Source organism: Halyomorpha halys, unplaced genomic scaffold, assembly GCF_000696795.3.
Source record: "Halyomorpha halys isolate HHAL.00 unplaced genomic scaffold, Hhal_1.1 Scaffold920.1, whole genome shotgun sequence".
NCBI lineage: Eukaryota > Metazoa > Arthropoda > Insecta > Hemiptera > Pentatomidae > Halyomorpha > Halyomorpha halys.
This window is the reverse complement of record NW_027114350.1, coordinates 307,206-322,031: the sequence shown is the minus strand read 5'-3', so window position 1 is coordinate 322,031 and position 14,826 is coordinate 307,206. Positions and strand designations below refer to the sequence as shown.

Sequence of the window (14,826 nt, the reverse complement as noted above, 5' to 3'; positions counted from 1 at the left end):
GCATAAAGCTAAGTTAATAATAAATAACAATAAAGAAAATTACACTTGGTTCTTTCACAGATAATTTGAAAGCATTGAGTAAAGTGCCGAGAAATACATGTTAAATTAAACTCTGGCATGATTGGCAACAGCCCCATAAACAGAGCACTCCCCAAAAAAATTTGACTCTATTCTTAAAATGAACAAAACTGAACATATAAGCTCAAAATATTCACTATATATAAATAAATAGGAAAACAGGATCAAATGAATTATAAATTGAATGGTTACTTAAATAAAACTTGTATAGTTTTTATTATTTCCAATTTTAATTTCTTGAACAATAAACCTGTAAATAGCAATAAATGTTAGTGAAAGAAGTAATTTATAAGAAGTTATAATAATTACAAAAAATAATTTTTTAATGTAGTATTATATGAAAAGAGTACAAAAAACTAATGAAAAACATAATATTATAGCCATAACAATCCATGGGCTAAAGTAGAATATTTAAAAATTTAATCAACAATTAGAATATAAAATATATTATAATGAAAATAATGGATTTTTCTTCTTAATTAAACTAAGTGATTTCAGACAGAAATGTTTCAGTAGCAGTCTTAAAATAAATATAGTAATTTTAAAATACCTCTAAATATTGATAATTTAATACCTTTCCATATACCTTTGATATTTTAATTTTACATTAATTTTTTTTTTTTCATTTTCATCAACATCAAATAAAAATTTCTTAACAACAAAATGTTTTTGCACAAAAGTAAGGCAAAAAAATATTGATTCAATAAATGTATATACTGCATATTTATATTATTGATGAATATGTTTATTAATATTTGTGAACACATTTTCTATGCAAATAGAAAAAAAAAACAATTAAAATAGTTATAAATTCATATATTAGACTTTTTAAAAAAAAAATTCACAGAGATACCTTAGAAGAAAAAACCTTTAGACTTAGGACTGTCGTAGAACTGCGTACATTTGGATTTCAATAACATATTTTATGTTTTCTATTTATCAAAATTTTGATGCACCGAGTTTCAAGGAGGAATTGTCAGATTAATTATAAAAGAAAATAGTCACCTAAAGTTTTAATATACTTCTGAACAAGCTGAAAACACTAGAATTAATATCCTAAAATTAAAGAACTAAAATTGGCTACATTTTTTACATATACATAAAATCAATGCATTATTTATCCATATTGTACCTTAATTTTTAATTATTTTTGAAAAGCACATACCAGTACAACTTAACTTAAAATTAATGATATTTATATTAAATAAAAGAGTAACATAACATTTTCAAATAGCTTCTATCAGTAATCAAATAAAATATTTTTTCTAAGAAGTACAATTTACAGAAAATTAATACTTTGAAAACTAATATATTTTAAAATTAAAATCATAAAAGTATATATTATAATTTTTTTTTAAAACATTATTTATTAGATAATAATTACTCATGATAATAACTGATCAATATGTGAAAACCATACTCATAAGATAAATATGTTATTAGATAGGACATGTTGTTTCAAGTTCAAATTAAAACTTCCCGTGCAAAGGGTCAAAATAAATTATCTATTCTCAGAACAGCCGTTTGAGAGAAATATGCGATACAAGCCAACTAAGCAATCCAATAAATCTCTAACATAATAGTTGGAACAGTTTAACTAGTTTGCATCAAATAGAAAACTGAACAATTTGTTATATCACCAAAATGTTTTTGAATTGTATTTAAATGAAAATGTTTCAAAATATGAAAAATAATAAGTAAAATTGCATAAATAAAGAATTTTTACTTCTTTAGCGGAGAAATTGATCATCTCCCTCAACTCCACCTATGTTTTTATCATAGTCTAAAACAGCTGTTGTCTTTACAATATTTTCTTTAGTTTTGTAGTTTTTCCCCCATATTAGCAAACTCTAGGTTATGCATTGTTGATAACATGTTGACATCTTTTTTGTCTTTCCTCTTTATTATTGTGCAAATATTTTTACATTGTAGTATAGATGCTTCACATCATTTGATTTTTTAGTTTCTAAAGCTTTAGGCATATGTTTTCTATTGGTTCTCCATTCCACAAAAATTTGTTTTTAATTTATACAATTTATTATATATATTAAATGAACTATACCAATTATCAATTTATAAACAATGGCCATTTCATTTTTTTTATTTTCCTGTGTTATTCTGCCCTGAAATATTTGCTATCACCTCTTTTCACTGACTTAACATTTCATTCAGTCCAATATGCATGCGTATAATAGAGCTTTTGGGGAAAAATGCACGCATATATGAGCTTATGATGCAATTAGGTTAACACAAAATGATATTATTATGGTAAATGCCGAAGGTAGGTAAGGTTAAAGGTACTCATAGGTCCCTTTAGACTTATAATACCATCATACTAATAGATATAAATACAAACACAGCAACAAAAGAACCTAATGAACACTTATGTTTTTTTGTATTAAAAACCAAGTATTTTAAAACGAAAAGCTTAATTTTTCATTTTTAGACAGGAAACAAATTTGAATATAGCTGATAATAAGAACATTTGGAAGGAGTGTAAAAATCCTTAAAGGCAGCAGAACCCAGAACGATCGTAGCAGGTGGACAGTACTAAAGATGGTTTGGAACAATCTAAGGTGAATGGGAGGAACTAGAGCTCTTCCCACATCTCCGATTGGAGGCTAAAAAAGTGAACTCCCTTGATGATAGCTTATCATCATATTTTTATTTATGACAATAATAATTTATAATGAACAGTGGTACCTCACTAATCTTACTCTCTGAGCAGTCAAATCTTCGTAACTTGTTAAAATCCTGACCCAAAATAAAATATGATAAAGAATCTATAACTGATAATATATTGACACTCTATGCATCTGTGAGAAAAATCAACAAAATCCCAGTAATTAAAAAAAAAAACAACGTTTATTAATAATTTATTTTTTACTTTCTTTAAATGTTATATACATAGATTTTTTTATGAATTTCATATGTTTAAATAAATTGTGAAATATGACAAATTATTCCTTTTTGTATTTGTTTTATGACTATGGAATTACATAAACTACTACTTCATAAATTATATCCACTTTTTGCAGATAAAATGTACACTTTGTAATAAATACACTAGATATAATAAAAAGAAAAAATAATGAATTATTTATATATTTAAAACACTTGTTTTATTTATTTATTTATTTATTTTTTTGTGAAAACAAGGAAAAGAAAACAAGACTTCTTTACTATTTTAGAGATTATACCACATTTAAAATAGTTTTAAGTCAATCAACAATTCTTTAAAATTGTTTAATTTTACCCAAAACTCTTCACATTTTTTAACGTTAATTGATATCCTCATCAATTCATTCTGAATCAAAAATCTTGATTTTTTCAAATAGAACAATAATTCTCATTCACAAAAGACTACATTACCTAAAAAAGATAAATTAATAAATGAAGATACCAAAGTACTACAGAGAATTGGAAGACGTAGTCAATGATAAATGAAGGTAGATGAAAGTTTAAGCAGATAATTATAAGAAAGGTGGGTATGGACAACAAAAACTGACATAATTTAAATTATCTGCATATATTTTTCAACAATAAGTAAAATTACATCTATGGCTTAAATATTCTAGAAATTATTATCTAAGTTCCATTAGCCCATATTTGTCTACTTATGGGTGACATAAAGAGGCTTATTTGAATATAATTTGTTTAGATGTTTACCTTGGTTTTAAGGACTGATTTCATGCACGCCTTTAGCTTCCATAATTCACTATGTTTGTCTTTGTGCCATCAGTGCACAGAAAAAATTAAGTACTAGTTTGGAGCACTAAGTATATACTTTTCATTTCTTTAAACAAAAAAAATAATTGTTAAGCCATTGCTGATGATCTAATAGAAATTAACATGGCCTTGTTTTTTTAAAAGTCCCTCTATCTACAAGAATGTTCAGTAACAGTTCTATAGGAAATATGATTCATTGTGGCCACATCTTCAACAAACAATAGAAAACAACATCGAACTCTACACCTTGAATTAGAAAACTATATATTATGATGGTTTGCTCAATGCAAACAATTAAACATTATAATAAAGAAAAAAAGTTTGTTTTTCGTGAAGTAGAGGTGTAGATTTAAGAGAAAGGGTGAGGTAATTAAATATTGATTTTCACAAAACATATACAATTGTTAATTGTTTAATTTTACATCAGTCTATGCAACATTTCTGTGCTCAGATAGCAAAATGAAATATCTAAGTCACTTATTAAAAAAAAAAAGTTTTCATACATTAGAATCTCATTTGTATTTAAAGGTGGTAAAATGTTTTGAGTATTTTTTCTTTAGTTTTTAGAAAACAACTATGGCAAATTGTAATTAGTTAACAGCTAAAGAGATGCACACAGGAAAAACCTGATTCACAGTTAGCAAGGTCAAGGTAAAAACCTTATATACAAATCAAATGGCAATGTGTTAAACGTTTGTATAAAAAAATCAACCTGATCATCATAATTAAGTTATCAAATGTTTTCCTTGTATATTGAAAATGTTTGAACTATATTATTTACTTTCAATGCAGTCAATCAAATCTAGTGATAGAATTTTAGTGCACTTCCAATTATTTCATCAAATTGAACTTTGAAATAATTACAAAATCAGATGAAAATTCAATGCTATGGTGCCATAAAGGTTAGCCGTTGATGATGGAACAGTCCTGAAAACGCTGGGATAAATTAATAGTGGAGGTAGATCTTGGTACAAAAGTTTCTTATTATAATGTCAATGAATATTTAAGATATAATGAAGACATTCTTTTAGGAGATAGATTTATCAGCTGTTTAGAAAAATGTAACTGATTTTGTAAAAATTTATCTTAAAACCTGCGAATAACTTCTCAGAGCTGCATTAGCCAATAATCATAAAGTGTAGGGTCATCAGCTCTTTAGAACAATGGGTAATTTGGATAAAAATGAGGCATTAGCAACAACTATCAGGAAGCAAACCAAGATGTACTTAAGAACTTCCTACAAGTGCTAAGAAAGGATTAGTACATCTAGAAAACTAAATAGTAACAAATAAAAAATTTCTTTTAATAAATGTTTTTTGGCATGAAAAGTGTTTTTCTTAAACTTTATTTTGTCCAGTAAATAACTCATACTCAAACATTGATTTTGTTCAAAATTATTCAAATCAATTCATCTTGATGGTTTAGTAAAAAATTGGTTTAGTTGACTGTTTATATTATCAATAGTTGATATTATTTCTAATCCAGGCTAATCAGCAAGAGTAGACTTTAAAATTTGTCAGTCAGAAAATTTTATTTTAGATTGTAGTGATGTGTATACCAATATTTATTGAATAGATTTAAACATATTCATTTCATAACATAACAATAAGTAACAGAGCATAATATTTTTATCAGGAGATGGGAACACTATTATTTGTTTTTAAGAAACATTTATTGATAACAACACAATATCTTGAGGAATAAATAATCTATTTATCAATGATTTGTAATAATTACTACTTGATTACTTGGTTATAATTTTTACTATCAAAGTAATATTTTTTTTATAAGTATTACCTGTTCTTGAATATGTTAGAGTAGCTGATTATAAGGCTGGTCATTAGGTCGAGTGAACTGGAGCTGAAGTAGTGAGGAGGAGTGATGAGTGGTGCAAACACTGCAGGGATGTATGACAAAGATGATGGATGTACTGTAGTATAATGATGCAACAGGCGAACAAGAGTTTGTAAGCTATTTAACCGAATGAGACCCAGAGATACAAGGCCCTCTTCCCACCATACACCATCTACAGGGTCTTCTGGAAAATTATGGATAACAATCACTGAACGTCAAGGAGTGGATCTTAATAAAGTGTGTAGCTAACGATTTAGAATGCTATATTGAACGAACCACACATTCTAGTTCTATTTTATATAAGGATAAAATGCTGAGCAATATAAGTGTAACAACAAGTGAGATCATCATATTTACATTGGATGATTCATAACAGCTATTATATATCAAGTAAATGCCTTGTGTTCAGTACAAACTAGTGAATGTTAATGGCATGATAAGAAATTCATAAATTTATTTTAAAAAAAAAAATATATATTTATGAAAATAAAGATAAAAATTTAAAAACAGAACTAGCAAACCTTATATGAATGACTCTTTTATGCTAAGAAAAAAAAGTATTTTTTTTCTCCTTAAGTTACAGTTATAAAGGTTCACAATAATACATGACAGTTTCACAATAAAATACAATAATTCCACAATAATATACAACAGTTCCACAATTTTTAACAAAAGTTTCACTGTAGATCATATGTATTACGATGAACAGATAAAAGCATATCGTCAGAAAAATTGTGAAACCTATGAAGTATGGAAATTTTCAGTTTAAAATTATTTTATTCTTACATAATTTTTATGTACAACAACTAATTGCATTTTTCTTTATTCAACAGTATATCACTTACTAATGAAAACTTAATTTTATAATAGTTTTTTCTCTTTAAAAATTGGCAAATCACCTGATTTCACACTCTTGCTGACGAAATAGTAAATTCTTTCCAGAAAATGAGCTTTATTTATTTAATTGGTTTGAAGATAAAAACTCTTTTCAAAACTGAAGAGGTATTTTTTACAAATATAAATTTAAATCCAATAATATAAAAGGTGATCTAACGACTAATGACTATAATGAGAACATATGAGTTCTGTCACCAATTTCTTTACTAAAGATTTCAAACTAATGTTATAGCACACAATAAATATCACTGAAATCTCAAACTAGACTTATTTTACTTACTTTTCATTAGTGCTGTGAGATCACTGGTGGCTTGGTAAGAAAGTAAAGGTTGCGGCAAGTCTCCCAGCCATACCAACAGCAAGAGAGCGACTGCAGAGACATCAGTATTAGGATCAATTTCAGACTCACAGTCACGGTTTAATTGATTTTTTAGATCTTCAACAAGTCCGCTACTGCAAACGCCTCTCCAAAGTCCCTCAACTTTTAATCCTATATTTAGACAAAAACATTTTTATTAGTAAAATTTATTATATTTTTGAAATTATAAATATAAATTTAACTATTCAAGATCAATACTAGATTATTATCAGAGTGCAAAGCAACACTTTAACTATCATATAAATAAGAATATATTTTCATAATTTTTTAACAAACTGTTATTTAATAACTTATTCTTAAAATACTATAATTTATTTATTAAAATACTAGGAATTGTTTTTAAAATAATGAATAATGTAAATTATTTTTATATAGTTGCTTGTATTTATTTGTTAATAATTTAAGGTAAAAAAACTTCCATTTACAATATTATCACTATTTCATATTTTTTGTACCATGTTTAGGGTTTACCCCATATTCATATACTAATATACCTCATTTTGTCAATTACATCTATTTCTTTTTGAAATAATGTCATGTATACACATAATTTAAAATTTACTATATAAAATTATTTATTTATCAAATAAATAAACTTTCAGAATTTATATTTTTTATTATTAATGACTGGTAAAAATGTGAAATGGAAAATTAATTTTTCAAAAAAAAACCAAAAACAAAACTTTAGAGAAGATGTATTTATAAAATCCACATTTAAGCCCTGCCAAACTACTTCAACGAGGATAAAACTATTTGATATTAAAGATCATTTAATTCTATATTCCTATACAGAGATTAATACAAAACACATGCACAAGCACGTACGCGCACGCGTGCACATACACACAGACCATTTAGTCTCAGGGGACCTCAAAATATGTATTTCCATAAAAAATTGGAATACAAAATTTTTCCCGATTACCATACTTCCCCTAACTATTTATTTCATATATAAGAGGGTAAAAACTAGTAATAAAACAATTCAGTTTTGTACTATGTTCTTTAAGAAAAAAATGAAATAATGGATTTTATTAATACTCTTGGCTCATAATTTCTTTTTTTATAGTCTAAATTATTCATCGCCAATAGTTTATAGTTCAAATTTAGTTGATTTAGTAAAAATATCAATTTTTCACCGATATTAATAAAAAAAAAATTTTTGAATTAGAGATTGAATTATCTTGAATTTTTAACGAAATTTTTTCAGTCAATAAACTACAATGAAGATTTTATAAAATACAAAGATTAATTATTTTAGTAAACAAATATTTAATTTTTATTAAACATATCCTTCAAAATTATGAGTGGTTAGGTTCATGGAATGGTCTGAATCAGGAAGTATAAACTGAAAAAAGAAGAGAGATGGAATCTGTTCTAATAGTGTGAGTTAATAATAATGTATTAGTTACCATGTAGTTCAATAAAGAGGCAGATATTCTGTAGGACGACAGGTACAGACATCGGTGAAAGGCTGAGTTCTGAAAGAGGAACTCCAAAGGATTTGGAAAGCTCTTTCTTTCTAGACCCACCACCAAGAACCCTTCTGACGAGGCTTAATCTTGTATTATCCTCCTGTTGACAAAGCACAAAATTTACAGTTTCTTTACAATCCATTATTGCTCAACTTAAATAGAAAAAACAAACTTAAAAATAAATATTCAAACTTTTAACCATTAATGATAATGTAATAGTGTCCAGACCCAGTGAACTTCCTTTACTTGCAGCACAGTAGTTCTCAGTAAGAAAAAGATATGAGCTTGTATAGCGATACCATCTTCCTGGCCTATCTCTTTTCTACCAAAGACCCCCCTCAACTGTTATCTTTGTTATTATAGATCACTAATATTTGGGACTACTGCAAATGATAACCATTAGTTGAGTAAACGCATTTTTATTGTTAAAGACCATGCACTTGACATGTGCTTAAATTGAGTTAATTTAATGCTGATAAGATTTGTCATTTCACTCAAAGATAAGATATTCGTCAAAAACCTAATTTAGTATTATAATAACACTAAGTATACCTTGATATTTTATTATAATAGTATAAACTTTCAACACTTATAACTCTTATTTATTAGTGAAAAGAAAAATGTACATCAAGTAAATATAAATATAAGAAATACCACTCCATTTCAAAATGTTAAAATATAATTTAAACCAGAATAACTATATCAGCAACACAATAATTTTGGTCACTGTCATAGATATTCATTTGCATTAAATTTAGAAAAAAAACTATAGTTCAAAAGCTTAGTTATATGAAATGAGCAGTAAATTTTCTGGGATACTATCAAAACAACAAGAATGAGTGCAATCTAATATTTTTTTCTTCTTCAATAATTCTTTCAACTAATTTTTTTTTTCTAAATCTATAGTCAGAAAAGGTAGTGTGTCAATAAGAAAATAAATTCCTGAAAAGTATTTTTGATTCTATCATCAGTTAATAATTATTCAGTATTTCAGACAATAATTCAAAGATTTGAAAAGAGGTAATTGGTTTGCTGAATGGGATAATAGTTAATTAAGACTTAAAACTTTTACTTTTATAGCATAACTTGTTGGAATGTTTATGTACCTAATTAGTTGGGTCAGTTATTTGGCCTATGCATCAACTTTAAAGTTTTACTGTATACTTATAACCTTAAGTTATAATGTAATTATTAATTTATATATCACTAATTAATAAATTAGAAATGAGATCATTTGAATTATACTGTCATCCCCAAAAATAGATATTTCAGACACTATACCTTATTTTTTTGTGTAGGTTTGTACGAATCGTCAGCGACAGTAACTGAGTTGTTACAAAGATTTGGTCTCCTCATGATGTCACAGCAAGTAAATCCCCCACCCCACCCACACTGAAATCAGAGAATTATGGGGATTCAATTTTCAAATAAATTAAAAAATAAAATAATTAAACACATATAAATTAAGGTAATGAACTAATTGTTCAGAATCTGGAGTAAATATATAGACTTTAAAGAAGCAATTCCAGGAACCTATTTGAGATACACTCTCAATATCATATTTTATCTTTATTTAGAAACATGAGTGTACTTCTTAATTCAAGAATTTCAGGAAGCAAAGGAAACTATATATACAAAAGGGAGGCATATAAAAAAATAAATGAAAATGTTTACTGTAAGATTAAAGAATACTATAAACCTTAAATGATGAAAGAAAAGTAAAATGAAAGAAAAAAAGTTTGGAATCAAGTGTTAAAAATTCACAATGCAAAATTCTTTCTACACTAATCCTACAAAATTGATGCCATGTTTTATGATGTACCTCATAAGATGAAGTTGCGAAGCAAACAAAAAGCGTTGACCAAAGCCAAAAATAAAGTTGTATTACTGCAAAAAACAAAAAAAGAGAAAATAAAATGAAAAGTTCTATCCAAAAATAAAATAAATAATAAAAGCAACTTTTAGTAGTTTTGATTAATTTTAAATTTGATAAAAGACATGCAATATGATGAATGGAATTAAGGAAGTTTAATGTGAAAAGAGGTTAATAATTTGAACATATACACATATATTTTTATGGCAATTCAGTTTTTAATGACTGTAGTTTATGCATTCATGAAATTCATGCAAATAAGAAAAATAAAACAAAATTCCATAATAAAAATTGTGGTAGTTAATGAGGGTGAGTTCAATAGTGGGGTTATTTATTAATTTTAGTATTATGAAATTGTCAAACTATACTAGAAAAAAATGTATACTAGTTAAGAATAGCATAAGATCCACAAAGAGAGAGTGCAAATGATATATAAAACAGAAGTCATAAATGTAACTCATACTTACAATACACTCCTTTGCTATGTTCCACAGATTGGTAGATCAGACGTCTGTTGGATGATAAATTTGTTAAACTTTATTGTTGAAATTTCTTTCTTATTTCTTCTTTTGCTTAGTAATCTTGTTCAAGTCTTATGTCTGTGAATTGGCAATCAACTGCCTGTTTTGTTATTAATATGCATGTATACATGTACTTCAGGAAAGAGTAAGCTATTTGAGATTATTAGTCAGTTAAAGAGAACAATTAAAGTGAAATTAGTGATCAAATTTTTTGTTTGTCTGTTAGTAATGTATCTTTGAGTTTGCTTATTGAAATAGATGGTTTACTGGCACTCTGTTAAACATGTAAATATGAGTGCAAATTATCGATATCGCAATAAAAAAAATATATTTCTTTGGGTTGTTATGGATTCATATCCCTGTCTCGACACATCTTTCTCTCAATTTATGGCTGCTTTAAGAAATGAGTTGACACAAGTCGTAAGGTCAGCATCTAAGCAAACCTCACGACCACCCGCAGACTTTTCTTCCTTTTAATAAGTCAATAACTCTTTACCAGAGATCTGAAAAAAAAAAATTACATTATAAAAGTTTAGGTATTGATATTACTAAGAATAATAATTAAAAAAGTTATAATGTTATAAAGTTAAAATAGTGGATACAATATTTACTAAGTAAAGAAATGTCCCTTTGGTAAGGCAAAAACAGAGACAGTTGCCTGGCAACATCAGATATCTAATCAATAAACCAAAAACTATATAAAAAGAAGCTTGGGTTTATAAAATCTAACAAGCATTTTAGATGAAAAAAAGTAAGAAATTTCATTCAGAAATGAGAAATTTACAGAATTGAGATTAAAAAGAAATAGAGACATAAATAATTATACCAAAGTAATCATGGTTATCTAAGTCATAATAACATAATTATACCTGAGCCAAATCTATTTGAAAAACAAATCATTAAATAATTTATTTTTAATTTGACTGAATTTTATTTCTAAAATGATTATTTCACGAAATAAAGTTATTTAATGATTGATGAAATAATTATTTCTAAAATGATTATTTAATCAAATAATTTTCTCTTTATTTATAACTATAACAGGAAGCTAATTTAAGTTCATTGAAGGCAGTTTAGAATAATTGTTGTGTAGTTTAAACCATTATGGTGGCTATAAAGTGTCACCATGAAAAGGAGTTTTATGGGTATATAGCTACAGGCTATTACTCATACTGTCAACTATCATGACAGAAATACCAGATCTAGTATGACAATACTGTCATGATGCCGACTATCATGCATTTTACATTAGGGTAGTAGTTACAGTGATTGTAAGCTTTCTCGTGTAATGTCATTTATACTCAATACTCAAGTGTTTTAAATGTTATTTCAGAAACGTAGTTATTTTGAAAATAATTATTTTACATATTAGTCAAATAATTTATTATATAAATACATTAACTTCATTACAATGAATGATTGTTGAATTAATAATTATTTCAAGAAATAAATCCAGATAGTAATTGGATAGAAATTATTTCATAAAACAATCATTTAATGAATAACTATTATTTAGGAAATAATTATTTTGTGAATTAATCCATTAATTAACTTAATGAATACGTTATTTAAAGAGTGCCGAGGTCAAGTTATAATAAAGAAAAAATGAAGTAAAGGTTTGTTTGTACTGTATTGAAACTAGTAATGACATGGGAAAGGAGACAGCTGATAAAATGAAATGTAGCTTTAGACGGCCAGTAACCTCTGGAATTTGCAATGCAACGTATAGAAGACAGTAAAAAAAAACGGCTAATAAGAGCAAAATTCATTTAAGCTGTAATAGGGTTATTTAAAAAGTGCAGTGACTAGATCGCAAAGCAATTAGTGGTATCCAGCAATTTTCTTAGTGGGAACTAACCTTCGTACTGAATGAATTTCAAAGACCACATCGAAAATGTCGATCTAATTAAATATAGTTTAAATAATTAAAAAATTTAAATACAATTTATTTTTCAACTAAAGGTATAATATATAAAATTAACATTAAAATAAAATCACCTGCTTCATTTAAGTGTAATAGAAACAATTTCTTATATCTGCCAGTCGAGGAGTGGGGTACGCCACTCGGCTGGATCAATTATTATTATTAATTTATCAGACACTTCATTTGACACAGTTTATGTAATTTATTTATTTTTTTTAGTTTATAATTACATTACTTTTCATTAATGACATGTTATCAACTTTTTACCAAGCATTTTTATCGATTTATTATTGAGAGCGTTATAAGGATCAGTTAAAATGAGATTATCCAAATCCTATATAACATAGTGTCAATAAATAGCAAGCAACTTTGTAGTTTAAACGGATAATGTTCTATGACATAAAAATTAAATGCATTAACTATTCAGAATATTTAATTTTCTAACTTTCAAAAAATAATAAAATAATTAATCAATAATCCCACCAATTACTTTGCAGGATGGCTAATTGCCATACTTAATTATACTCAAACACTCCCAATCATGGAGGTTAACAAGTAATTAAAAAACCTACAAGTCTATTAACATGATTGCCATAAATGACGTAATAATTCGTGTTAGGATAAGGTGGACAGAAGTAGTAAGCTGAATTAAATTTAATACTTAACAATTATACATAGTGGTTAAAGTGTCTTGTAAGGCCACCAAAGAGGCTAATTAATAGGAAAACCATCAACCAAATAATGGAGGAAGTGAGTTCTAAAAGTTATTAAACATTTTTTTTTATTGAGTTTCTAAAGGATTTAGGAGACATAAATTGTTTTCTGTTATTAGTCTCATGTTTTTGTTTTTTTTTTAACTCAAAAAGTATGTTAAATTTTTATTAAAAAAAACTATAGTTTGATTTGGTGTTAATGGTAAAAATGATCAACTTAACTTGGAAATAATGGGAACTGATCAGTTTTACCATTAACCCGACATCACTAAGGTTTACGATTTATAAAATATAATACAAAGAACTGGTATGTCTACATTCTGAAAGACTTAACTATTTCAAATAATAATAAGAAAATAAAATAATATATACTTTTACATAACTAAGGACAATTGTAAAAATATTTGTATGTGCGTGCCAGGAGTGAAGCAGGAGGGGCCTTGATTGACTTATGCTATCGGCCATAACGACAGCGAAAGGAATGATGCGGACCAGGCACTGCCTGGCACAATCACTGGGTCTCGAACATCTCCGTCACGTTTTTGTAGTTTATAGATAAAGTTTATAGAAACAATAATTTTTTTTAAACAAAGGTAACCAATACGGTAAATATTTTCACGATCCGAACTCTTAAAACTGCTTGGTTGAAGAATAAAAACACAACAGACAACGTGTGATAACAAATTAGAAAGCGCATAATTACAGCCCAGAACGGAATATTATAGCTTCATCTTTATTATTTTTTGTTAATTATATTTTATTAAATAAAACACGAATTCTAAATTTTCTATTTCGCTAACATAAGGTTTGTAACCCACCATTTGCTAGAACAGATTCCTTCCTTTACAAATTTCATGTGACTAGTAGTGGAACCCCATCCAGGAAATCTAGCTAATAAAACACAAATCTTCAAATAATTAAAAAAAAAAATAGTTCCTGCACTTAGCACGTAAATACATTTCTGGCGGCCCTAAAACTCTGTCTTATTAGCTAATCAATTTAATTAAGTAACGAACTAGATATTTTATTCTTGTTTCTTGCCTATAACTTCTAAAGTGCATTCTAGCGAAAAGATACAATATAACAAATTGTACAGCATTAAATCCTGCGTTGCATGAATACCATAACTTGTTAATGGTTTGGTCATAAAATACCTAATCCGGTTGTTCTTCGGGCAACAATAGCTGTTCTGAAGTGCTATAAAGTCTATATGCAATCAGAGAAGGTAGTTTACGACCTTACCACTTGACGGAGTTTGTTTTTGTTTAGTGGCGCCAAACTTCATTGGTCATCAACGCCAATTATATTTTATTTAATTTTGCTATTATTCGTTAAATTTTTTAATTTGATTATATATTATTTTATATATTTATTTTATTATTTTTT

At 26.8% G+C, this 14,826-nt stretch overlaps 1 protein-coding gene across 5 annotated transcripts in view; it reads right to left on the bottom strand.

Annotated features, from left to right (window-relative positions):
- LOC106687166 (protein FAM13A) overlaps positions 1-14,826 on the bottom strand; it is a 92,800-nt gene that overhangs the window by 15,802 nt on the left and 62,172 nt on the right. For 3 of the 5 annotated variants that reach the window (XM_067051554.1, XM_067051556.1, XM_067051555.1), the window contains exons 2-7: positions 10,750-11,306; positions 10,232-10,296; positions 9,691-9,801; positions 8,347-8,509; positions 6,839-7,048; positions 5,605-5,845 (exon numbers count right to left, since the gene is read on the bottom strand). In XM_067051554.1, coding sequence (XP_066907655.1) covers positions 5,605-5,845; positions 6,839-7,048; positions 8,347-8,509; positions 9,691-9,765 — 689 coding nt within the window. In that variant the 5' untranslated portion in view covers positions 9,766-9,801; positions 10,232-10,296; positions 10,750-11,306. The remainder of the gene's footprint in view (positions 1-5,604; positions 5,846-6,838; positions 7,049-8,346; positions 8,510-9,690; positions 9,802-10,231; positions 10,297-10,749; positions 11,307-14,826) is intronic. The other 2 variants (XM_067051557.1, XM_024360827.2) reach the window with 2 other exon arrangements.